This window comes from Oncorhynchus tshawytscha, linkage group LG01 (genome assembly GCF_018296145.1).
Source record: "Oncorhynchus tshawytscha isolate Ot180627B linkage group LG01, Otsh_v2.0, whole genome shotgun sequence".
Taxonomy (NCBI): Eukaryota; Metazoa; Chordata; class Actinopteri; order Salmoniformes; family Salmonidae; genus Oncorhynchus; species Oncorhynchus tshawytscha.
The window spans coordinates 8,300,110-8,327,052 of NC_056429.1; the positions used below are offsets into that span (position 1 = coordinate 8,300,110).

The window sequence follows — 26,943 nt, forward strand, 5'->3', positions numbered from 1 at the left end:
CAGCCCACATAATGTATAATGCCGTAAGCTATCCATATTTGGACTAGGCCTATAGTGCCTAATATTATGTTGTTTAGCCAACATGATTCTGGATTTTTTTAAATGTATACATACACAAGATATGAATAATGAGCGCTCTCTGTACGAATGAATGTCAGTGATGTCCTTGGTGCAGGTCCTTGGATCGTAAAGGCTACAGTTAGTAGGACACACAAAACAACGCAGGAGGAAGCGGGAATAAGCCACTGCCCACTGCGCTCGCAGATGCTCGACGCAACAAGTCAGCCAGCAGACATTCCATGTGCTCAGTGCTCCTCTGCCTTCGTTTTGACAACTCCGACAACCGCTTCTCCTCTTCCAGTCTTGTCTACCTTTCCCCACGGACTTCTTTACTATCGAAGACGATGATGTGGACATTCGGCCGAATTTTGTCTTCTGTGAGTGCGCCGTGGAAATGATATACTCGACAGCATAGCTACCCGCAGCTTCCGCCACGGTAGGTGTTGTCCACGTCGAGACCACAGACATCGTCATTGAGCGGCAGATTGATTTCTGCTTCGCGTTCCTGGTACTGGATTTGCCCGTTGTTTTTGAAGAAAGACAAGTTAATTGGAAATAGGACAGACATGAGCTGACGATTAGGGAACAACTGATTCAAGTCGGACAGTAGCCTAACGTTATTATGATTATGTTATTACATAACGATCATAAGGGACGCTATCAAAATAGGTGGAGACAGGTTGGTACTTGGTCATATAAATATGTTTTTTGAATTACATAATGAAAATCTTCAACACTCATGCGACTGTGCTGTGGGGTAGTCTATGCACTAATCCTATCCATTTATAACTATTTATCTTGGACAGGTCGCAGTTGTAAATGAGAACTTGTTCTCAACTAGCTACTAAAGGTGAAATAAATTAAATTAAATTGTTACAAAGGAAACTAAAAACGTGAAAACTGCTAAGGCATTCTTCTGTGCCAACTTGAACAGTTTATTCAGAATATTGAACAAGGTGCGGAGAGCGATAGCGTTCCAGTGTGTTAACAATACGACGTCACATGGCAGCTCAAATCGACTGGACGGTTCTCACACGGTCGTGTCTATTTCGGGGAATGGAAACGTATCACCCAGTATGTGATGTTCCACTCGTGGGTCTGCAAGTTATGTAGTTGGTGTATGATGATTAGTTTAACTCACAGCACCTTGTACATTTAGTTTCTGTCTGAAAAGTGACATGTTCTAATTATAAGACAAATCATCAGTTACAGACAGTGGTTGGTAACGAGACAAACTACTATCAGACAGATCATCAGTTACAGACAGTGGTTGGTAAAGACAAACTACTATCAGACAGATCATCAGTTACAGACAGTGGTTGGTAAAGACACACTACTATCAGACAGATCATCAGTAACAGACAGTGGTTAGTGACGAGACACACTACTATCAGACAGATCATCAGTAACAGACAGTGGTTAGTGACGAGACACACTACTATCAGACAGATCATCAGTAACAGACAGTGGTTAGTGACGAGACAAACTACTATCAGACAGATCATCAGTTACAGACAGTGGTTAGTAACGAGACACACTACTATCAGACAGATCATCAGTTACAGACAGTGGTTAGTAACGAGACACACTACTATCAGACAGATCATCAGTTACAGACAGTGGTTAGTAACAAGACACACTACTATCAGACAGATCATCAGTTACAGACCGTGGTTAGTAACAAGACACACTACTATCAGACAGATCATCAGTTACAGACAGTGGTTAGTAACAAGACACACTACTATCAGACAGATCATCAGTTACAGACAGTGGTTAGTAACGAGACAAACTACTATCAGACAGATCATCAGTTAGACAGTGGTTAGTAACAAGACACACTACTATCAGACAGATCATCAGTTACAGACAGTGGTTAGTAACAAGACACACTACTATCAGACAGATCATCAGTTACAGACAGTGGTTAGTAACAAGACACACTACTATCAGACAGATCATCAGTTACAGACAGTGGTTAGTAACGAGACAAACTACTATCAGACAGATCATCAGTTACAGACAGTGACTTGCGTGGGTAAAATCAATGGGAAAGCCAGAAAAAAAAGCCATATTACAACCTTTGTGTTGTGATAATTGCGTTGTTTGCTCTATAAACTGTTAGTTCATCTGCCTTGACACCGTGATATACAGGCCTAAAGGCAGAGACAGTAAGAAGACACACTGGCAGAATAAATTCAACCACACCTTTTGTTTCGTCACAAAACCAGAGAGCAACATCTGTCCAGTTAAGTCCACAAAGCATATTGCTTGTAACAAACCGTTGAAGGACCTACAGCAGGTCAAGCAAGTTAATGTTTCTGACATTTTCAGACCACTGAACAACTATTGATTTAGAACCACAGAGAGTTACTGTAGGTCACAAAGAAAACAGGAGCTGCCTCCACTATACTATACATCAACATCATCAAATCACCTACACTTCATCTAATACAGTGACAAAAAATACCAATCACAATTTAGTCCAATCAACAAGTTAAATATGATGTGACTTTCCATGGTGATGTTTTCTCTGTGTGTGTGTGGGGGTGGGGTGGGGGGGGGGGTGCGTTTGTGCAAGTAGAAAAAGATGTTGACTCACCCTACTTGTTGAGAAACACCAATGCCATCCTTCTCTCTTTCATGTTGGCAAAACGGTCTGTCACTCTGTCATACAGTACACACTTTTATTTGTTGTTGTCCTAGGCTACCTGTATAAAATGCTTGATTTCTAACCTAACTTCATGGGCAAAGTTAGCTAGTTAACATTAGCCTTCTACATCTAGCTACATATTGAACTTCCATCCTCTCAGTCCAGGGGCACAATGTATTTTATGGTTGGATCAGAATTGCCATTATAATCAAATCAAATTGTATTAGTCACATGCGCCGAATACAACAGGTGTATGTAGACCTTACAGTGAAATGCTTACTTACGAGCCCCTAACCAACAATGCAGTTTTAAAAAAATACTGATTAGAATAAGAAATAAAAGTAGCAAGTAATTAAAGAGCAGCAGTAAAATAACAATCATGAGACTATATACAGGTGGGGTATCGGTACAGAGTCAATGTGCGGGGTTAGTTGAGGTAATATGTACATGTAGGTAGAGTTATTAAAGTGACTATGCATAGATGATAACAACAGAGAGTAGCAGCGGTGTACAAGAGGGGGGAAATGCAAATAGTCTGTTTAGCCATTTGATTAGATGTTCAGGAGTTTTATGGCTTGGGGGGTAGAAGCTGTTTATAAGCCTCTTGGACCAAGACTTGGCGCTCCTGTACCGCTTGCCGTGCGTTAGCAGAGAGAGCAGTCTATGACTAGGGTGGCTGGAGTCTTTGACAATTTTCAGGGCCTTCCTCTGACACTGCCTGGTATAGAGGTCCTGGATGGCAGGAAGCTTGGCCACAGTGATGTACTGGGCCGTTCGCACTACCCTCTGTAGTGCCTTGCGGTCGGAGGCCGAGCAGTTGCCATACCAGTTAGTGATGCAACCAGTCAGGATGCTCTCGATTGTGCAGCTGTAGAACCTTTTGAGGATCCGAGGACCCATGCCAAATCTTTTCAGTCTCCTGAGGGGGAATAGGTTTTGTCGTGCCCTCTTCGAGACTGTCGATGAGAATGGGGGCGTGCTCGGTCCTCTTTTTCCAGTAGTCCACAATAATTTCCTTTGTCTTGATCACATTGAGGGAGAGGTTGTTGTCCTGGCACCACACAGCCAGGTCTCTGACCACCTCCATATAGGCTGTCTCGTTGTTGTCGGTGGTCAGGCCTACCACTGTTATGTCATTGGCAAACTTAATGATGGTGTTGGAGTTGTGCCTGGCCGTGCAGTCATGAGTAAACAGAGAGTACAGGAGGGGACTGAGCACGCACCCCTGAGGGAACCCTGTGTTGAGGATCAGCGTGGCAGATGTGTTGTTACCTACCCTTACCACCTGGGGGCAGCCCGTCAGGAAGTCCAGAACCCAGTTGCAGAGGGAGGTGTTTAGTCCCAGGGTCCTTAGCTTGTTGATGAGCTTTGAGGGCACTATTGTGTTGAACGCTGAGCTGTAGTCAATGAATAGCATTCTCACACAGGTTTTCCTTTTGTCCAGGTGGGAAAGGGCAGTGTGGAGTGCAATAGAGATTGCATCATCTGTGGATCTGTTGGGGCGGTATGCAGATTGGAGTGGGTCTATGGTTTCTGGGATAATGGTATTGATGTGAGCCTTGACCAGCCTTTCAAAGCACTTCATGGCTACAGACATGAGTGCTACCGGTCGGTAGTCATTTAGGCAGGTTACCTTAGTATTCTTGGGCACAGGGACTATGGTGGTCTGCTTAAAACATGTTGGTATTACAGACTCAGACAGGGAGAGGTTGAAAATGTCAGTGGAGACACTTACCAGTTGATCAGCGCATTACACGTCCTGGTAATCTGTCTGGCCCTGCCGCCTTGTGAATGTTGACCTGTTTAACTTCTTGCGTCGAGCAATCCCGTATCCGGGAGCGTAATCATAGCCTCAAGCTCATTACCATAACGCAACGTTAACTATTCATGAAAATCGCAAATGAAATGAAAGAAATATATTCACTCACAAGCTTAGCCTTTTGTTAACAACACTGTCATCTCAGATTTTCAAAATATGCTTTTCAACCATAGCTACACAAGCATTTGTGTAAGAGTATTGATAGCTAGCATAGCATTAAGCCTAGCATTCAGCAGGAAACATTTTCACAAAAACAAGAAAAGCATTAAAATAAAATAATTTACCTTCGGATGTTTTCAATGAGGAGACTTTTAGATAGCAAATGTTCAGTTTTTCCAAAAATATTATTTGTGTAGGAGAAATCGCTCCGTTTTGTTCATCACGTTTGGCTAAGAAAAAACCCAGAAAATTCAGTCATTCCCACGCCAAACTTTTTTCCAAATTAACTCCAGAATATCGACAAAAACATGGCAAACGTTGTTTAGAATCAATCCTCAAGGTGTTTTTCACATATCTATTCGATGATAAATCATTCATGGCAGTTGGGTTTCTCCTCGGAAGCAAATGGAAAAATACACGCAGCTGGAGATTACGCAATAATTGAGACGGAGGACACCAAGCGAGCACCTGGTAGATGTAGTGTAAAATGGTCAATCTTCCAATGATATGCCTACAAATACGTCACAATGCTGCAGACACCTTAGGGAAACTACAGAAAGTGTAAGCTCATTCCTGGCGCATTCACAGCCATATAAGGAGACATTGGAACACAGCGCCTTCAAAATCTGGGGCATTTCCTGTTTGAAATTTCATCTTGGTTTCGCCTGTAGCATCAGTTCTGTGGCACTCACAGATAATATCTTTGCAGTTTTGGAAACGTCAGAGTGTTTTCTTTCCAATGCTGTCAATTATATGCATAGTCGAGCATCTTTTCGTGACAAAATATCTTGTTTAAAACAGGAACGTTTTTTTATCCAAAAATTAAAAGAGCGCCCCCTATATCGAAGAAGTTAAAGGTCTTACTCACATCGGCTGCGGAGAGCGTGATCACACAGTCTTCTGGAACAGCTGGTGCTCTCATATGCATTCAATGCTGTCTTAGTGCCAGCCTCAGTCTGTGGTGGTATGTAAACAGCTACGAAAAATACAGATGAAAACCCTCTAGGTAGATAGTGTTGTCTACAGTTTATCAAGAGATGCACTACCTCAGGCAAGAACTAGTTCGAGACTTCCTATTATTTACAAAAAATACATAGTCCGCCACCCCTGGTCTTACCAGACGCTGCTGTTCTATCCTGCCGGTACAGAGTATAACCAGCCAGCTGTATGTTGATAGTGTCGTCGTTCAGCCACGACTCCATGAAGTATAAGATATTACAGTTTTGAATGTCCCGTTGGTAGTTTAATCTTGCGCAAAGGTCATTGATTTTATTCTCCAAAGATTGAACTTTTGCTAGCAGAATGGAAGGAAGTGGGGGTTTATTCAATCGCCTACGAATTCTCAGAAGACAGCCCACCCTCCGGCCCCTTTTTCTCTGCCTCCTCTTCACGCAAATCACGGGGATCTGGGCCTGTTCCCAAGAAAGCAGTATATCATTCACGTCAGACTCGTTCAAGGAAAAACATAATTCTGCCAGTCCATGGTGAGTAATCGCAGTCCTGATGTCCAGAAGTTGTTTTCAGTCATAAGAGATGGTAGCGGCAACATTATGTGCAAAATAAGTTTTTATTTTTATTTACAAACAATGTGAAATAACAAACAAAAAACGCAATCGGTTGGGGACACGTAAAACATCAGCCTTCTTCTCCGGCGCCAATTTTATTTTTAATTGTAAAAAAATAAATAATAATCAATATGTATCAATATCAATATGTAGAATTAAGTAAAATCACAAGTTCAAATCCATATCTCCATCCATGGCTAATTTAGGAAATGGACAATTTTAGCTAGCTAGCTTGTCACCGGAGGACAACAACACAAGGAGATGAACTACCAGTTTCTGTCAAATCAAATCAAAATCAAATTGTATTTGTCACATACACATGGTTAGCAGATGTTAGTGCGAGTGTAGCGAAATGCTTGTGCTTCTAGTTCCGACAATGCAGTAATAACCAACAAGTAATCTAGCTAACAATTCCAAAACTACTACCTTATAGACACAAGTGTAAGGGGATAAAGAATATGTACATAAAGATATATGAATGAGTGATGGTACAGAGCGGCATAGGCAAGATACAGTAGATGGTATTGAGTGCAGTATATACATATGAGATGAGTATGTAAACAAAGTGGCATAGTTAAAGTGGCTAGTGATACATGTATTACATAAGGATGCAGTAGATGATATAGAGTACAGTATATACGTATACATATGAGATAATGTAGGGTATGTAAACATTATATTAGGTAGCATTGTTTAAAGTGGCTAGTGATATATTTTACATCATTTCCCATCAATTCCCATTATTAAAGTGGCTGGAGTTGAGTCAGTGTGTTGGCAGCAGCCTCTCAATGTTAGTGGTGGCTGTTTAACAGTCTGATGGCCTTGAGATAGAAGCTGTTTTTCAGTCTCTCGGTCCCAGCTTTGATGCACCTGTACTGACCTCGCCTTCTGGATGATAGCGGGGTGAACAGGCAGTGGCTCGGGTGGTTGTTGTCCTTGATGATCTTTATGGTCTTCCTGTGACATCAGGTGGTGTAGGTGTCCTGGAGGGCAGGTAGTTTGCCCCCGGTGATGCGTTGTGCAGACCTCACTACCCTCTGGAGAGCCTTACGGTTGTGGGTGGAGCAGTTGCCGTACCAGGCGGTGATACAGCCCGACAGGATGCTCTCGATTGTGCATCTGTAGAAGTTTGTGAGTGCTTTTGGTGACAAGCCGAATTTCTTCAGCCCCCTGAGGTTGAAGAGGCGCTGCTGCGCCTTCTTCACGATGCTGTCTGTGTGGGTGGACCAATTCAGTTTGTCTGTGATGTGTACGCCGAGGAACTTAAAACTTACTACCCTCTCAACTACTGTTCCATCGATGTGGATAGGGGGGTGTTCCCCTGAAGTCCACAATCATCTCCTTAGTTTTGTTGACGTTGAGTGTGAGGTTATTTTCCTGACACCACACTCCAAGGGCCCTCACCTCCTCCCAGTAGGCCGTCTCGTCGTTGTTGGTAATCAAGCCTACCACTGTTGTGTCGTCCGCAAACTAGATGATAGAGTTGGAGGCGTGCATGGCCACGCAGTCGTGGGTGAACAGGGAGTACAGGAGAGGGCTCAGAACGCACCCTTGTGGGGCCCCAGTGTTCAAATCAAATCAAATCAAATTTATTTATATAGCCCTTCGTACATCAGCTGATATCTCAAAGTGCTGTACAGAAACCCAGCCTAAAACCCCAAACAGCAAGCAATGCAGGTGTAGAAGCACGGTGGCTAGGAAAAACTCCCTAGAAAGGCCAAAACCTAGGAAGAAACCTAGAGAGGAATCAGGCTATGTGGGGTGGCCAGTCCTCTTCTGGCTGTGCCGGGTGGAGATTATAACAGAACATGGCCAAGATGTTCAAATGTTCATAAATGACCAGCATGGTCGAATAATAGTCAGGCAGAACAGTTGAAACTGGAGCAGCAGCATGGCCAGGTGGACTGGGGACAGCAAGGAGTCATCATGTCAGGTAGTCCTGGGGCATGGTCCTAGGGCTCAGGTCAGTTGAAACTGGAGCAGCAGCATGGCCAGGTGGACTGGGGACAGCAAGGAGTCATCATGTCAGGTAGTCCTGGGGCATGGTCCTAGGGCTCAGGTCCTCCGAGAGAGAGAAAGAAAGAGAGAAGGAGAGAATTAGAGAACACACACTTAGATTCACACAGGACACCGAATAGGACAGGAGAAGCACTCCAGATATAACAAACTGACTCCAGCCCCCCGACACATAAACTACTGCAGCATAAATACTGGAGGCTGAGACAGGAGGGGTCAGGAGACACTGTGGCCCCATCCGAGGACACCCCCGGACAGGGCCAAACAGGAAGGATATAACCCCACCCACTTTGCCAAAGCACAGCCCCCACACCACTGTTGGGGATCAGCGGGGTGGAGATGTTGTTGCCTACCCTCACCACCTGGGGGCGGCCCGTCAGGAAGTCCAGTACCCAGTTGCACAGGGCGGGGTCGAGGCCCAGGGTCTCGAGCTTGGTGACGAGCTTGGAGGGCACTATGGTGTTAAATGCCGAGCTGTAGTCGATGAACAGCATTCTCACATAGGTATTCCTCTTGTCCAGATGGGTTAGGGCAGTGTGCAGGGTGGTGAGATTGCATCGTCTGTGGACCTATTTGGGCGGTAAGCAAATTGGAGTGGGTCTAGGGTGTCAGGTAGGGTGGAGGTGATATGGTCCTTGACTAGTCTCTCAAAGCACTTCATGATGACGGAAGTGAGTGCTAGTCGTTTAGCTCAGTTACCTTAGCTTTCTTGGGAACAGGAACAATGGTGGCCCTCTTGAAGCATGTGGGAACAACAGACTGGGATAGGGATTGATTGAATATGTCCGTAAACACACCAGCCAGCTGGTCTGCGCATACTCTGAGGGCGCGGCTGGGGACACCGTCTGGGCCTGCAGCCTTGCGAGGGTTGACACGTTTAAATGTTTTCCTCACGTCGGCTGCAGTGAAGGAGAGTCCGCATGTATTAGTTGCGGGCAGTGTCAGTGGCACTGTATTGTCCTCAAAGCGGGCAAAAAAGTTATTTAGTCTGCCTGGGAGCAAGACATCCTGGTCCGCGACGGGGCTGGTTTTCTTTTTGTAATCTGTGATTGACTGTAGACCCTGCCACATACCTCTTGTGTCTGAGCCGTTGAATTGAGATTCTACTTTGTCTCTATACTGACGCTTAGCTTGTTTGATTGCCTTGCGGAGGGAATAGTTACACTGTTTGTATTCGGTCATGTTTCCAGTCACCTTGCCCTGATTAAAAGCAGTGGTTCGCGCTTTCAGTTTCACGCGAATGCTGCCATCAATCCACGGTTTCTGGTTTGGGAATGTTTTAATCGTTGCTATGGGAACGACATCTTCAACGCACGTTCTAATGAACTCGCACACCGAATCAGCGTATTCGTCAATGTTGTCGTCTGACGCAATACGGAACATATCCCAGTCCACGTGATGGAAGCAGTCTTGGAGTGTGGAACCAGATTGGTCGGACCAGCGTTGAACAGACCTCAGCGCAGGAGCTTCTTGTTTTAGTTTCTGTCTGTAGGCAGGGATCAACAAAATGGAGTCGTGGTCAGCTTTTCCGAAAGGAGGGCGAGGCAGGGCCTTATATGCGTCGCGGAAGTTGGAATAGCAATGATCCAAGGTTTTTCCAGCCCTGGTTGCGCAACCGATATGCTGATACAATTTAGGGAGTCTTGTTTTCAGATTAGCCTTGTTAAAATCACCAGCTACAATGAATGCAGCCTCCGGATAAATGGATTCCAGTTTGCAAAGAGTCAAATAAAGTTCGTTCAGAGCCATCGATGTGTCTGCTTGGGGGGGAATATATACGGCTGTGATTATAATTGAAGAGAATTCCCTTGGCAGATAATGCGGTCTACATTTGATTGTGAGGAATTCTAAATCAGGACTTGAGGACTTGAGTTCCTGTATGTTGTTTTGGCCACACCACGTCACGTTAACCATAAAGCATACGCCCCCGTCCCTCTTCTTACCAGAAAGATGTTTGTTTCTGTCGGTGCGATGCGTGGAGAAACCAGCTGGCTGCAACGTCTCCGATAGCGTCTCTCCAGTGAGCCATGTTTCCGTGAAGCTAAGAACGTTACAGTCTCTGATGTCCCTCTGGAATGCTACCCTTGCTCGGGATTTCATCAACCTTGTTGTCAAGAGACTGGACATTGGCGAGGAGAATGCTAGGGAGTGGTGCACGATGTGCCCGTCTCCGGAGTCTGACCAGAAGACCGCTTCGTTTTCCCCTTTTTCGAAGTCGCTTTTTGGGGTCGCCGGCTGGGATCCATTCCGTTGTCCTGAGTGAAAGGCAGAACACAGGATCCGCTTCGCGAAAGTCATATTCTTGGTCGTACTGATGGTGAGTTGATGAGTGAGCCTATGCTCTCGATGTGATTGGAGCGAAGCCAAATCCAAACTGGCATATACAGTATTATAATAGCTTCGTCTCTGATCTGTATACAGTATTATAATAGCTTCCTCTCTGATCTGTATACAGTATTATAATAGCTTCCTCTATGGTCTGATCTGTATATAGTATTATAATAGCTTCCTCTATGGTCTGATCTGTATACAGTATTATAATAGCTTCCTCTATGGTCTGATCTGTATACAGTATTATAATAGCTTCCTCTATGGTCTGATCTGTATACAGTATTATAATAGCTTCCTCTATGGTCTGATCTGTATACAGTATTATAATAGCTTCCCCTCTGATCTGTATACAGTATTATAATAGCTTCCTCTATGGTCTGATCTGTATACAGTATTATAATAGCTTCCCCTATTGTCTGATCTGTATACAGTATTATAATAGCATCCTCTATGGTCTGATCTGTATAAAATATTATAATAGCTTCCTCTCTGATCTGTATACAGTATTATAATAGCTTCCTCTATGGTCTGATCTGTATAAAGTATTATAATAGCTTCCTCTATGGTCTGATCTGTATAAAGTATTATAATAGCTTCCTCTATGGTCTGATCTGTATAAAGTATTATAATAGCTTCCTCTATGGTCTGATCTGTATAAAGTATTATAATAGCTTCCCCTATGGTCTGATCTGTATAAAGTATTATAATAGCTTCCTCTATGGTCTGATCTGTATAAAGTATTATAATAGCTTCCCCTATTGTCTGATCTGTATAAAGTATTATACTAGCTTCCTCTATGGTCTGATCTGTATAAAGTATTATAATAGCTTCCCCTATGGTCTGATCTGTATAAAGTATTATAATAGCTTCCTCTATGGTCTGATCTGTATAAAGTATTATAATAGCTTCCCCTATTGTCTGATCTGTATAAAGTATTATAATAGCTTCCTCTATGGTCTGATCTGTATAAAGTATTATAATAGCTTCCCCTATGGTCTGATCTGTATAAAGTATTATAATAGCTTCCCCTATTGTCTGATCTGTATAAAGTATTATAATAGCTTAGCTTAGCTTTCATTTGACACCCAATTTGAAAGGACTCATTCACATGTTGGGTTGAATGGGTCCTTTTACATGGAAATGGCCTTGGGTCATGTGATTCTCATGCAGCATTTGTGGCATAGATCTCATTTATTTATTTAACCTTTATTTAACTAGGCAAATCAGTTAAGAACAGATTCTTATTTACAATGACGGCCTTCCCCGGCCTTCCCCAGAACGGCGCTGAGCCCGTTGTACGCCACCCAATCACGGCCAGTTGTGATTCAGCCTGGATTTGAACAACGGTCTGTAGTGACGCACGCCTCTAGCGCTGAGATGCAGTGCCTTAGACCGCTGCGTCACTCGGGAGCCCCGATTCAAGTCATGGGACCGATATTTAAAAAAATTGTGCATCATTATAAAAAAAAATATCTATAAGTGATGTTGTTGAGCTTCACAATCAATTTGAGATACTTTTGGATTAATTGGACATGATGCCGCGGAAAATGCTAATATCGGTCCCCTGACTTGAATGGGATTTGTGCCAAAAATGCTCAACTGTTAGCATGTGGAACAGTGCCAGGGAAACTAACCAAAGCAGTGATTACAGTCATACCTTGTCCACAGACTTGGGTGACCCTTTAATAACCTTTATCATCCCTTTAAGCAATAGTGTGTGTGTTGTAGTATGAAGTTTTTTTTTTAAATCATCCGTCATCATGACTAGGGCATCAGTAATGTCATTATTACAACACTGTAAATAGGATTTGTGAGTTCAGGTAAACGGTCTTTCTGCTTTTTTAGAAAATTATTTATTTTATATGACGGGTTTCCATGCCTAATTGCAGATCGGCCGAATACAAGTACGGTTTTACTACACATTTCACTGATTTACTGTAGATAGGTTTTGTTCCAAATGATCTCATTCTTTCCCCCTGGATGACTTCACGTTTGCCATTGTCTCAGCACAGGTACCCTTGTTTCAGGAACTGCGTGGTTCTTTGAGCTGTCATTGTCATAAGCCCAGAGCCATGTTTTTGTCTGCTGAATAGGAAAGAATACCGCAGCCTGCATTCCAGGTGATGTGTGTAGCCTGTAAAGTCAAGTTAAATGGGCCCTGAAGCTCAACACCATACCAATGGCAGCCCACGGTACTGTAAAGCCTGTCTCCCTTCTTATTGAAAGGTTATCAGGTTCCATATGGCTCAACCTCTTGAATGTCCGAAAGAGACATAGACAAGATCTCTGATTATCTCCTATTTTTTATTTATTTAACTAGGTAAGTCAGTTATGAACAAATTCTTACTTATAATGACGGCCTATTTTTTTATTTTACCTTTATTTAACCAAGAAATTCAGTTAACAAATTCTTATTTTCAATGACGGCCTGTTCAGGGGCAGAACAACAGATTTGGACCTTGTCAGCTCGGGGGTTTGAACTTGCAACCTTCCTGTTACTAGTACAACGCTCTAACCACTAGGCTACCCCGGACGGCCTACCCCCGATGCCGCTGGGCCAATAGTGCACCGCCCTATGGGACTCCCAATCGCAGCCGGTTGTGATACAGCCTGAAATCGAACCAGGGTCTGTAGTGACACCTCTAGCACTGAGTGCCTTAGACCGCTGCGCTACTCGGGAGCCCCGTTGTAATGGAGAATAGTGAGTTGAAGTGTACTTGTGTTGGACATTCAAGGGTCTACTTGAGCGCTTCGGGTTATGTTTAGCAAGCCTGGTCTCCTCAAGTGAAGTAGGTTGGAAGCTTTTAAAGATAACCCATTTACTAAACACAGCTCTCGGTCAATTTACATCTCAAATCAAATGTTATTGGTCGCATACACATATTTAGGAGATGTTATCGCGGGTGTAGAAAAATACTTCTGGGAAAAAATAGTTTTATACACCTGATAAGTGCAGTGACATTTGTTGTTTTACAGGGTCAGCCAAAATAGGACAACACCCCTGGAGCAAATTTCGGTTATGTGCCTTGCTCAAGGACAGATCGACAGATTTTTCACCTTGGGTATTCCAACCAGCAACCTTTTAGGTAATGGTACAACTCTCTAACGGCTAGGCTACCTGCTGCCCTGTGTCAGCTTGTGTTCTAACGGCTAGGCTACCTGCTGCCCTGTGTCAGCTTGTGTTCTAACGGCTAGGCTACCTGCTGCCCTGTGTCAGCTTGTATTCTAACGGCTAGGCTACCTGCTGCCCTGTGTCAGCTTATGTTCCAACGGCTAGGCTACCTGCTGCCCTGTGTCAGCTTGTGTTCTAACGGCTAGGCTACCTGCTGCCCTGTGTCAGCTTGTGTTCCAATGGCTAGGCTACCTGCTGCCCTGTGTCAGCTTGTGTTCCAATGGCTAGGCTACCTGCTGCCCTGTGTCAGCTTGTGTTCTAACGGCTAGGCTACCTGCTGCCCTGTGTCAGCTTGTGTTCCAACGGCTAGGCTACCTGCTGCCCTGTGTCAGCTTGTGTTCTAACGGCTAGGCTACCTGCTGCCCTGTGTCAGCTTGTGTTCTAACGGCTAGGCTACCTGCTGCCCTGTGTCAGCTTGTGTTCTAACAGCTAGGCTACCTGCTGCCCTGTGTCAGCTTGTGTTCTAACGGCTAGGCTAACTGTTGCCCTGTGTCAGCTTGTGTTCTAACGGCTAGGCTACCTGCTGCCCTGTGTCAGCTTGTGTTCTAACAGCTAGGCTACCTGCTGCCCTGTGTCAGCTTGTGTTCTAACGGCTAGGCTACCTGCTGCCCTGTGTCAGCTTGTGTTCTAACGGCTAGGCTACCTGCTGCCCTGTGTCAGCTTGTGTTCTAACGGCTAGGCTACCTGCTGCCCTGTGTCAGCTTGTGTTCTAACGGCTAGGCTACCTGCTGCCCTGTGTCAGCTTGTGTTCTAACGGCTAGGCTACCTGCTGCCCTGTGTCAGCTTGTGTTCTAACGGCTAGGCTACCTGTTGCCCTGTGTCAGCTTGTGTTCTAACGGCTAGGCTACCTGCTGCCCTGTGTCAGCTTGTGTTCTAACGGCTAGGCTACCTGCTGCCCTGTGTCAGCTTGTGTTCTAACGGCTAGGCTAACTGTTGCCCTGTGTCAGCTTGTGTTCTAACGGCTAGGCTAACTGTTGCCCTGTGTCAGCTTGTGTTCTAACGGCTAGGCTAACTGTTGCCCTGTGTCAGCTTGTGTTCTAACGGCTAGGCTAACTGTTGCCCTGTGTCAGCTTGTGTTCTAACGGCTAGGCTAACTGTTGCCCTGTGTCAGCTTGTGTTCTAACGGCTAGGCTACCTGCTGCCCTGTGTCAGCTTGTGTTCTAACGGCTAGGCTAACTGTTGCCCTGTGTCAGCTTGTGTTCTAACGGCTAGGCTACCTGCTGCCCTGTGTCAGCTTGTGTTCTAACGGCTAGGCTACTGTTGCCCTGTGTCAGCTTGTGTTCTAACGGCTAGGCTACCTGCTGCCCTGTGTCAGCTTGTGTTCTAACGGCTAGGCTACCTGCTGCCCTGTGTCAGCTTGTGTTCTAACGGCTAGGCTACCTGCTGCCCTGTGTCAGCTTGTGTTCTAACGGCTAGGCTACCTGTTGCCCTGTGTCAGCTTGTGTTCTAATGGATAGGCTACCTGCTGCCCTGTGTCAGCTTGTGTTCTAACGGCTAGGCTAACTGTTGCCCTGTGTCAGCTTGTGTTCTAACGGCTAGGCTACCTGCTGCCCTGTGTCAGCATGTGTTACAGATCAAGTCGGACACATCAATGTGATTGTTTGCTGTGTTTGAAATGGACTCATTTGTGGGACAGGCAGCACTGAAGCGGTGAGATCACTGAAGGACACTTGAACAAGAGACCCATTGAGGAGGTTCAGAAATATTTTGGATCTAATTTGGAGCCAGTAGCAGCACTACACAATAGAACTGTTGATTGTTAGTTGTGAAACCGCCGCTCCTTCAATGTCATTAGTTCTCCTGAAGAGCAGCCTTTTATAGTGTGTTTTTTTAGTAATGACAGCGTACCATTTGTGAATGAACAGTAAACCTGTAGGCTATTCGGTTGCACCCAAAGATTTAATCAGTTTCATTTCCATGCATGTGGATGGGTGTTGATTCCGGGAGAGAGGGAGAGATCATTTTCTTACCATTTGCATCAGTGTCCATGGAAGTGTTTATCCAGCCAAGTGCTGAAGACCGACAGGAGTAACATCATATCAGTACATGAAGGTGTGAATACGTGTTTTACGACAGTGTCTGACTGGAGACATAACGGCCCAGTCCACTGGGCAACAAAAACAACTGGTTCAATCCACTGGGCAACAAAAACAACTGGTTCAATCCACTGGGCAACAAAAACAACTGGTTCAATCCACTGGGCAACAAAAACAACTGGTTCAATCCACTGGGCAACAAAAACAACTGGTTCAGTCCACTGGGCAACAAAAACAACTGGTTCAATCCACTGGGCAACAAAAACAACTGGTTCAATCCACTGGGCAACAAAAACAACTGGTTCAATGTCCCCTGGGCAACAAAAACAACTGGTTCAATCCACTGGGCAACAAAAACAACTGGTTCAATCCACTGGGCAACAAAAACAACTGGTTCAGTCCACTGGGCAACAAAAACAACTGGTTCAGTCCACTGGGCAACAAAAACAACTGGTTCAATCCACTGGGCAACAAAAACAACTGGTTCAATCCACTGGGCAACAAAAACAACTGGTTCAGTCCACTGGGCAACAAAAACAACTGGTTCAGTCCACTGGGCAACAAAAACAACTGGTTCAGTCCACTGGGCAACAAAAACAACTGGTTCAATCCACTGGGCAACAAAAACAACTGGTTCAGTCCACTGGGCAACAAAAACAACTGGTTCAATCCACTGGGCAACAAAAACAACTGGTTCAATCCACTGGGCAACAAAAACAACTGGTTCAATCCACTGGGCAACAAAAACAACTGGTTCAGTCCACTGGGCAACAAAAACAACTGGTTCAATCCACTGGGCAACAAAAACAACTGGTTCAGTCCACTGGGCAACAAAAACAACTGGTTCAATCCACTGGGCAACAAAAACAACTGGTTCAGTCCACTGGGCAACAAAAACAACTGGTTCAGTCCACTGGGCAACAAAAACAACTGGTTCAATCCACTGGGCAACAAAAACAACTGGTTCAATCCACTGGGCAACAAAAACAACTGGTTCAATCCACTGGGCAACAAAAACAACTGGTTCAATCCACTGGGCAACAAAAACAACTGGTTCAATCCACTGGGCAACAAAAACAACTGGTTCAATCAACCTTGTTTCAACATTATCAATGTATTGTGATGTGGAAACCATGTGGAAAATACTGTACATTAGATTTTTTTAGGGGTGGAATTTCAACCACAGGATTATGTTATCGTGGTAACCAAATTTCAACATAGACAAACCTTGTATAAAATATCTGAAATGTCAGATCTTCAACGTTATATCCTCTATCTGAAAATAAATAAGCTAGACAGCACCTCCTACTGGAGAGTTGATCTATCTACAGCACCTCCTACTGGAGAGTTGATCTATCTACAGCACCTCCTACTGGAGAGTTGATCTATCTACAGCACCTCCTACTGGAGAGTTGATCTATCTACAGCACCTCCTACTGGAGAGTTGATCTATCTACAGCACCTCCTACTGGAGAGTTGATCTATCTACAGCACCTCCTACTGGAGAGTTGATCTATTTACAGCACCTCCTACTGGAGAGTTGATCTATTTACAGCACCTCCTACTGGAGAGTTGATCTATTTACAGCACCTCCTACTGGAGAGTTGATCTATCTACAGCACCTCCTACTGGAGAGTTGATCTATTTACAGCACCTCCTACTGGAGAGTTGATCTATCTACAGCTTTTCATTTGGTCTCCCATCCAGGATTTTAACCAAGCTCAGTCCTGCTTAGATATTTGTCAGTAACTACTATCTAGTGGTTAGAGCATTGGGCAAGTAACCGCAAGGTTGCTAGATCGAATCCCTGAGCTGACAAGGTAAAACATCTGTCATTCTACCCCTGAACAAGGCAGTTAACCCACTGTTCCTAGGCCATCATTGTAAATACGAATTTGTTCTTAACTGACTTGCCGAGTTAAATAAACAATTCGGAGATTGATTATTGAAAGATCTCTTAATAACTAAATCTATTTACTGTTGCGAAAACATTACAAAGGGTTGGTTTAACAAAGCAAATGAAATGTAACTATACTTTATAAGTCATGTATCATCAATGAGAATATTTCGGTCTATAAAGAATAGGATTAAGTCAAGATGAAACTATCCAAGCATTATCCTTTCAATGTTGATATTTGGTTGCGTTGACAACCGAACGCAATTCAATATCACTTTTGAAATACAGTGAATAGCGTAACGTTATCTTACAAACTAATGTAACAGTATTTATTCAACCTTAAAGTGAGAAACACATCCATGGCTACATTCTGAGGTTACTGGAACTATTTATTTTTATGTAAAAATAGAGAGCGTGCACGTTAAAGATCGCAGGTCATAGGTCATGGCAGGTCTGTGGAGATCTTCACATTTGCTGTAATAATCTGTACAGAATCTCGACTGGTATGGATCACTTGCACCATGTACATTTAATGTAATCTCAACTACAATCCGGGTCATTGGGTTGTGCTATTAGATGAAGAAGCACAGTGAGAACACATTAAGTTGTTAAGTTGTTGAAAAAAATATCAAAAATATCAGACATTGTTTTCCCATTTGAACTTTGTTGTGCTTTTAAGTGGTTCAAAGCGCTGTGATAACACATTTAGATGACGATTCAAACCAGAAATCAGACATTGTTTTTCCATTGGTATTTGGTTGTGCTCTTTACACGGTTGAAAGCATAGTGATAACACATTGGGAATTCAACAAACTTCTGGTTGACTTTGTTTAGAGTGAATGAATAAAAGGTTGAAATCTCATTAATCAATGTCTACCAAATATTAATTATCCAATTATCCACGTTGAAATGAAGTGGCGTGCCCAGTTTGGAAGTGAGGCTGGATGGTTAATAAAGCCTCTGAATTAAATGTATGTTTTGAACTATCTGGAGAGTGTTTTAATATCGTATCTAGATCATTTTTAACCATCATCTCAATACTAGGCTGGTCCTAGATGTCTTTTAATCACTGTGTGATAATGGTCATGGGTGTTGGCAAGACAGCACACACAGATCTGGGACCAGGCCATGTCAGTGTATGTCACTCTGGTCCTGGGGGAGATAGGACGCCAGACAGCACACACAGATCTGGGACCAGGCCATGTCAGTGTACGTCACTCTGGTCCTGGGGGAGCTAGGACGCCAGGCAGCACACACAGATCTGGGACCAGGCCATGTCAGTGTATGTCACTCTGGTCCTGGGGGAGCTAGGACGCCAGGCAGCACACACAGATCTGGGACCAGGCCATGTCAGTGTATGTCACTCTGGTCCTGGGGGAGCTAGGACGCCAGGCAGCACACACAGATCTGGGACCAGGCCATGTCAGTGTATGTCACTCTGGTCCTGGGGGAGCTAGGAAGCCAGGCAGCCAGTCACCAAGGGGCTTACTGAACTTCAGAGAACATGACGTTTTGAATAAAAGTGGAAAGAAAAGAGGATGTTTGGTAGATGAAACCAGGAAATACCTGGCCTGGGGAATCACCAGGCATTCATCTACACTGACCTCAGATCCAGCCCTTCCTACATGACTGGCAAATTTGGCTAAAGTTTTAGAAAGGAAAGATGAAAGAGCGAGCAGGGTTGTGTAACTGACAAAGGGAGAATCACATTCTTACATAACCCTGCTCTCTCATCGCCTATACACTCTTAGAACCTAAAACAGTTCTTCAGCTGTCCCCAGAACCCTTCTTGGTTCTAGGTAGAACCCTTTTGGGTTCCATGTAAAACCCTTTCCGCAGAGGGTTCTACATAGAACCCAAAATATAGTATTTTATAGGAGGAATATCAGTGTCATCAATCATAGCATATATTACTCAATTTCTTACATTTTTTAAAATATAACCTTTTAACGAGGCAAGTCAGTTAAAAAAAAAATCTTATTTACAAGGACGGCCTACCGACCAATTGTGCCTATGGGACTCCCAATCACGGCCTGACGTGAACCAGGGACTGTAGTGACACCTCTTGCATTGAGATGCAATGCCTTAGAACGCAGAGCCACTCGGGAGGCCTTCATTGTGCTAAATCGTGTATCCTAATTAAATCTGAAGGGAAACAGACAGGGCAGGCACAGACATGTTAAATGAATTTGAGTTTTTATGAGTTTTGTATTGTGAGCCTGTGAGGGTTCTACCAACCAAGCTTGTGATGTATTTAATATAGGCTCAATGAATAATGATACCAAATCAATAAAAAGGGGGCCCTGGGGAAAGAAGGTTGGGGAACTGTTCTAGATTATATACCAGCTGGTGCCTGTATCTTAGTGACCACACCTCCCCAGTCACACGTCAACCTGCATCACCATCAGAATGCCTGTGGAAGCCTCCATCACCACCATCAGAATGCCTGTGGAAGCCTCCATCACCACCATCAGAATGCCTGTGGAAGCCTCCATCATCACCATCAGAATGCCTGTGGAAGCCTTCTTCATCACCATCAGAATGCCTGTGGAAGCCTCCATCATCACCATCAGAATGCCTGTGGAAGCCTTCATCATCACCATCAGAATGCCTGTGGAAGCCTCCATCACCACCTTCGAAGGCCTGTGGAAGCCTCGATCGATACAGCCATGCTTAGACCTCCACACTTGGAACTCAAGCCAAATCAACCAATAAACCACCTTCACCTTACGTCACAGTGATTAGAGAAGAGAAGCATTGATGAAACTCATTTCCCAGGAGATCTATTTTACACTGAGAGCACAAAACATGAAGGACACCTGCTCTTTCCATGACATAGACTGACCAGGTGAATCCAGGTGAAAGCTATGACCCTTTATTGATTTCATTTGTTAAATCCATTTCAATCAGTGTAGATGAAGGGGAGGAGACGGGTGGTTAAAGAAGGATTTTTAAGCCTCGAGGCAATTGAGACATGGATTGTGTATGTGTACCATTCAGAGGGTGAATGGGCAAGACAAAATATTTATGTGCCTTTGAACGGGGTATGGTAGTAGGTACCAGGCGCAACGGTTTGTGTCAAGAACTGCAACGCTGCTGGGTTTTTCCCCGTTCAACAGTTTCCTGTGTGTATCAAAAATGATCCACCACTCCAAGCTAACCAGTCAACTGTTCGCATGCCTTTCTTCCCTCATACAGCCACACAGTCTGCTGCTGTTTTTCTCATGAACAACTCTCTAGTCTCAGAGTAGGGTCACAATGCTAGTAGTAGGTCATGAAAGATGTTGTTGTTGTTTAAGGTCAGGGTGCGCTACTGTAGGCTGTGTACCAGTTTAGTGGATTGACAGGAAACCACTCACGACAAACAGGAAACCACTCACGACAAGCAGGAAACCACTCACGACAAGCAGGAAACCACTCACGACAAGCAGGAAACCACTCACGACAAGCAGGAAACCACTCATGACGACAAGCAGGAAACCACTCAAGACAAGCAGGAAACCACTCAAGACAAGCAGGACCACCCCCCACCCCTGTTCCCTCCACCCATGCTCTGTTTGTTACTCTAGGTGTTCCACAGCATGGCATTTCCCATTGACTTTGCATCTGCTAAAACTACAGAAAGGAAAAAGCCCTTTGAAACTGTTCTGAAAAGAAAGGTCTAGGCGCAAGTGGGAAATTGTGTCAGGAAATAATTGCATTAGCCACACATGCTAAGGAGAGGAATTGTCACCAGATCTTCCTCAGACATGCTCCTCTCCCCTTTTTTTGACCAACCTTCCCCTGGGACATGGAGTATATAAGGCTTTTCACACCCCTGAGCTGAGTGAAACCAAGCTGCCTGGTTGTGAATCCATCATTGTTTCTGAAAAGGCCAATGTGAAAAGGACATATCAGCTGGCAGCACAGTACGGTCTGACTAGGCAACAACGAGTAGAAAAGGTTGTGTACTTGTGTGTGAGTGATGTGTTAATCATTTAGTTTTCTCAGTCTGTGATGGGGTGTCGTGTTCTGTTCTGTCACCTCAGGCTGATGATGATGATGACGATGATGATGGACCAACAGGAGCAGAGTGAGGACATCAGTGTCCTGAGCCCGCTGGAGTTGCTGACCGAGGCCGCCAAGGAGGACGATGGGCACTGCCAACCACAGTTCAGGTGAGGCATCTCCTCTTCTTTGACACCGATCTAGGATCAGCTAAATCCTCCCAATAACTCCTCAATGCTCATTTTAAAGGGATAGTTGGATCATTTGGCAATTAAGCCCTTTTTTCCCAGCAGTCAGATGAACTCATGGATACCAGAAATTAGTGTTATTGTTATTTTAGCTTGCGTTCGGCGCAAAAGTTGAAGATGCCTCCGACTCTAGTGTGAAAGTCGTCTCCCTCCCAGCGGACTCCAGAGTGGTAAACAGATGGATAGTGTCTCCCCATGCAGTCACGAGGGGCCGTTAACAAGCCATCTCTGATTAGAAGCTGAACAAGCATTCTTCATGAGTCATCTCCCATGTTGCTAAATTTTCAGTGCAGACACTGTAACTTACTTACACTGTAAGTTATGGTGAATGTTATGGTGAATGTGTCTAGACTGATCCCAGTACACTGCCAGTTAGCAAAACTGGTTACAATGACGTCATGATCAGGTTGTGAACTGGTTGAATATGGACGCTTTGTTAAAGTCTTTTTAGCAACTATAAAATAACGTCATTAAGATGTCATTTACAAGCACCCGCAATAACATCTGCTAAATATATGTATGTGACCAATAAAATTAGATTTGATTCGATGTGCCATCACCCATTGCTGTCATTGCTTGCTAGGTGGACTTAAAAGACAGGGAGGCAAATTAGCAACTAGCATTATAATGTACAGTGATATCTCCACCTCTTTCTGCCCGTATTCAATAACCCTGTCCGCTCCTCTTGGAACTCCCTCTCCCGGATCCGGGAGAATTGTCATCAACTGACACTAATTAGCATAGTGCAACGGACAAAAAATCTTACTAGAAAATATTCATATTCATGAAATCACAAGTGAAATATAGTGAAACACAGCTTAGCCTTTTGTTAATCACCCTGTCATCTCAGATTTAGAAATGATGCTTTACAGCCAAAGCAAGACAAGCGTTTGTGTAAGTTTATCGATAGCCTAGCATAGCATTATGTCCAGCTAGCAGCAGGCAGCTTGGTCACGAAAATCAGAAAAGCAATCAAATTAAATCGTTTACCTTTGATGAGCTTCGGATGTTTTCACTCACGAGACTCCCAGTTAGACAGCAAATGTTCATTTTGTTCCTTAATGATTATTTTTATTGCCGAAATACCTCCGTTTGTACTTCACGTTTGGTTGAGAAATCCACCGGAAACTGCGGTCACGACAATGCCAAAAAATACTCCAAATTAGATCCATAATATCGACAGAAACATGGCAAACGTTTTTTTATAATCAATCCTCGAGGTGTTTTTAAAATATCTATTCGATAATATATCAACCGGGACAGGTGGCTTCTTAGTAAGAAAGAGAGAAACAATGGCCGCATTTGTCTCTTACGCACAAAACACTCTGAGAGCCTCCAGCTGACCACTGACGCAATGTTGTCGTTCAGGCTCATTTTTCAAAATAAAAGCCTGAAACTATGTATTGTGACACTAGACACATTAGGGAAGCCATAGAAAAATGAATCTGGTTGATATCCCATTCACTGCTCAATAGGGACGCATAGGATCGCAGAGCTTTCTAAATAAGAGTCCCTTCCTGAATGGATTTTTCTCAGGCTTTCGCCTGCAATATCAGTTCTGTTATACTCGCAGACAATATTTTTACAGTTTTGGAAACTTTCGAGTTTTCTATCCTAAACTGTCAATTATATGCATATTCTAGCATCTTGCCCTGACAAAATAGCCCGTTTACTTTGGGAACGTTATTTTTCCAAAAATGAAAATACTGCCCCCTAGTTTCAAGAGGTTATTAAGTAGCCTACAAGTCCCCACCTGAATTCCGCTCCAGTCTGCAGGCCCCTGTGTGTACAGAAGGAGTTAGTAGCTTAGAATACAACAAAGGACTGCCAAACACTGGCAGCTTGCCCATCAAAGACAGTTAAAGGTCTCTGTGGTCTGTTTCCCTTTCCCTTCATATTTATTTACGTTGGCATCGAGTAGAATAGAATCACACCTTGTTCTTCAACATTGGTGACTAGGTGGGAAGACTGTCTCGTGGTCTGGGTGGGAAGGGGGTACCAGTACAGAGTCTATGTGGAGGTTATATAGAGGGGGCACCGGTTAGTCGAGGTAATTGAGGTCAAATTTACATGTAGGTAGAGTTATTATACTATTCATTTCTAGAATTACAACAGTTCATCCAAGTGTTTTGATATATATCGGACTTCAAATATATATAAGTATTTGGTTAAAAAAAAATCTGTTTGATTTTTGTCCCATATCATGCCAGCCCGAACACACACACATAGACACGCACACACACACACACACACACACACACACACACACACACACACACACACACGCATAGACACGCACACACACACACACAGACACACACACACACAGACACACACACGCACACACACACAGACACACACACACACACAGACACACACGCACACACACACACACACACACAGACACACAGACAGCCTGTTTGTCTTTGCCACAGGTTGAGCCTGTTTGTCTGATGCTACTGCCAGCAGAAATGTCTCCTCCTCTTCCTGTTTGTCTTTGGGTTGACCTGATGCTACTGCCAGCAGAAATGTCTACTCCTCTCTTCCTCTTCCTGTCTGTCTCCTCCTCTCTTCCTCTTCCTGTCTGTCTGCTCCTCCCTCATTATAAAAGACAGCAGGTTGCAGGACAAACACACAGTTTGGGATTAACTGTCTCTCTCTCAGCCCACCCGGGTCACTTCAGCTCACTGACTAGACTAGAAAACCACACTAGTACAGCTTGTATCCTGTCTAAATTGTGCAGAGCTGTGCCTCCCCACCGGAGCCTGGGGTTCAATCCCCTCTCTCTCTTTATGACTTTCTTTTTTTTCTTCTATTGCGTTATTGCCTGTATGTTTTGTTTACTCCATGTGTAACTCTGTGTTGTTGTTTGTGTCACACTGCTTTGCTTTATCTTGGCCAGGTCGCAGTTGTAAATGAGAACTTGTTCTCAACTAGCCTACCTGGTTAAATAAAGGTGAAATAAAATAATAAATTCTCACTTTATCTCCTTCTATATTCAGTATATACCTGTCTATTAAACCATATAAAAATACTAAAGGTTGAGTGGAAGAAGTAACACATTAACAACCCAATGTTTCCCCCCTAGATCTGTCTCACGTTACCCCAACTTCCACGTCTCGTTGTCGCTCGGTTATTTTTCAGAACGATCGTGAGAAGGCCTAGAAATCGAGGTCACTTCCTGATGCTACCAACCAGGGCCGGCTGTATGGATTTTTTTTTTATCCCATCAAGGTGGTTGGGAACCACTGGTCTAGCCAGTTAACTAAACCTGTAGTAATCGTGGCTGAAAACCGACCGGGTACACCGGGCTCATGCCCAGGGACCATGATCCTCCAGGCGGTACGACTAAATTAGGAAAGTGTTCCTAATGTTTTGTACACTCCGTGTATATGCGTATTTGGTGTGGCTCACAGATGGAATACATTACAGATGACTGTGGCGAGCTGTTTAATACTCTTGATGTAACATGTCCTTGGTTCAGTTCAGATCAGCCTTCTCTTTTCCCTGAAGGCAGGGAGTGGAGGGAGGTCTGGCAATCTTGGCACGGCCCACAGTGGTGTCATCATACCTACCCAGCCTTGTGATCCTAGGATGGCAAAGGAAGGTCAGCTTCTCAGTTAGCAGTTTTATCTATGAAAAAAGATTGTAGTCAGAGTGCAGTATAACTGGGGAGGCAGGGTAGGTTAGAGCGTTGGACTAGTAACCGAAAGGTTGCACGTTCAAGTCCCTGAGCTGACTAGGTACAAATCTGTCGTACTGCCCCTGAACCCACTTTTTCTAGGCCGTCATTGTAAATAAGAATTTGTTCTTAACTGACTTGCCTAGTTAAATAAAGGTTAAACATAAATAAAAAATAAATGCAGTTATTCTGCAATTACTGTGTCCAAAATAAATGCAGTTATTCTGCAATTACTATGTCCAAAATAAATTGCAGTTACAAAACTGCAATGATTTTCTTTGGCCAAAAAGTTGGCTAACGTTAACTATTATTTTTGCCTCAATCACACTACACCTTAATCACTTTAATCACCTTAATCAAACGATGAATCCAGCGGCCAAACGATTAAGGACCGGGTGGCAGGTAGCCTAGTGGTTAGAGTGTAGAGGTGGCAGGTAGCCTAGTGGTTAGAGTGTAGAGGTGGCAGGTAGCCTAGTGGTTAGAGTGTAGAGGCGGCAGGTAGCCTAGTGGTTAGAGCGTCGAGGCGGCAGGTAGCCTAGTGGTTAGAGTGAGGCGGAGGTAGCCTAGTGGTTAGAGCAGGCGGCAGGTAGCCTAGTGGTTTAGGAGCCTAGTGGTTAGAGCGTCGAGGCGGCAGGTAGCCTAGTGGTTAGAGTGTAGAGGTGGCAGGTAGCCTAGTGGTCAGAGTGTAGAGGTGGCAGGTAGCCTAGTGGTTAGAGTGTAGAGGTGGCAGGTAGCCTAGTGGTTAGAGCGTCGAGGCGGCAGGTAGCCTAGTGGTTAGAGTGTAGAGGTGGCAGGTAGCCTAGTGGTTAGAGTGTAGAGGCGGCAGGTAGCCTAGTGGTCAGAGTGTAGAGGTGGCAGGTAGCCTAGTGGTCAGGTTAGAGGTGGCAGGTAGCCTAGTGGTTAGAGTGTAGAGGTGGCAGGTAGCCTAGTGGTTAGAGCGTAGAGGCGGCAGGTAGCCTAGTGGTTAGAGCTTAGAGGCGGCAGGTAGCCTAGTGGTTAGAGTGTAGAGGCGGCAGGTAGCCTAGTGGTTAGAGTGTAGAGGCGGCAGGTAGCCTAGTGGTTAGAGTGTAGAGGCGGCAGGTAGCCTAGTGGTTAGAGTGTAGAGGTGGCAGGTAGCCTAGTGGTTAGAGTGTAGAGGTGGCAGGTAGCCTAGTGGTTAGAGTGTAGAGGTGGCAGGTAGCCTAGTGGTTAGAGTGTAGAGGTGGCAGGTAGCCTAGTGGTTAGAGTGTAGAGGTGGCAGGTAGCCTAGTGGTTAGAGTGTAGAGGTGGCAGGTAGCCTAGTGGTTAGAGTGTAGAGGCGGCAGGTAGCCTAGTGGTT

General features: G+C 44.4%; 1 protein-coding gene across 4 annotated transcripts in view; it reads left to right on the forward strand.

Moving 5' to 3' along the window:
- Nucleotides 1–231: 231 nt before the first annotated feature.
- The window catches only part of LOC112258161 (GRAM domain-containing protein 2A-like), a 68,983-nt gene continuing 42,271 nt past the window's right edge, over nt 232–26,943 (forward strand). The window contains exons 1-3 of one of the 4 annotated variants that reach the window (XM_042325572.1): nt 235–496; nt 13,580–13,689; nt 21,737–21,865. In XM_042325572.1, coding sequence (XP_042181506.1) covers nt 21,741–21,865 — 125 coding nt within the window. In that variant the 5' untranslated portion in view covers nt 235–496; nt 13,580–13,689; nt 21,737–21,740. Of the gene's footprint in view, nt 497–13,579; nt 13,690–21,736; nt 21,866–26,943 lie in introns of all 4 variants that reach the window. The other 3 variants (XM_042325641.1, XM_042325552.1, XM_042325601.1) reach the window with 3 other exon arrangements.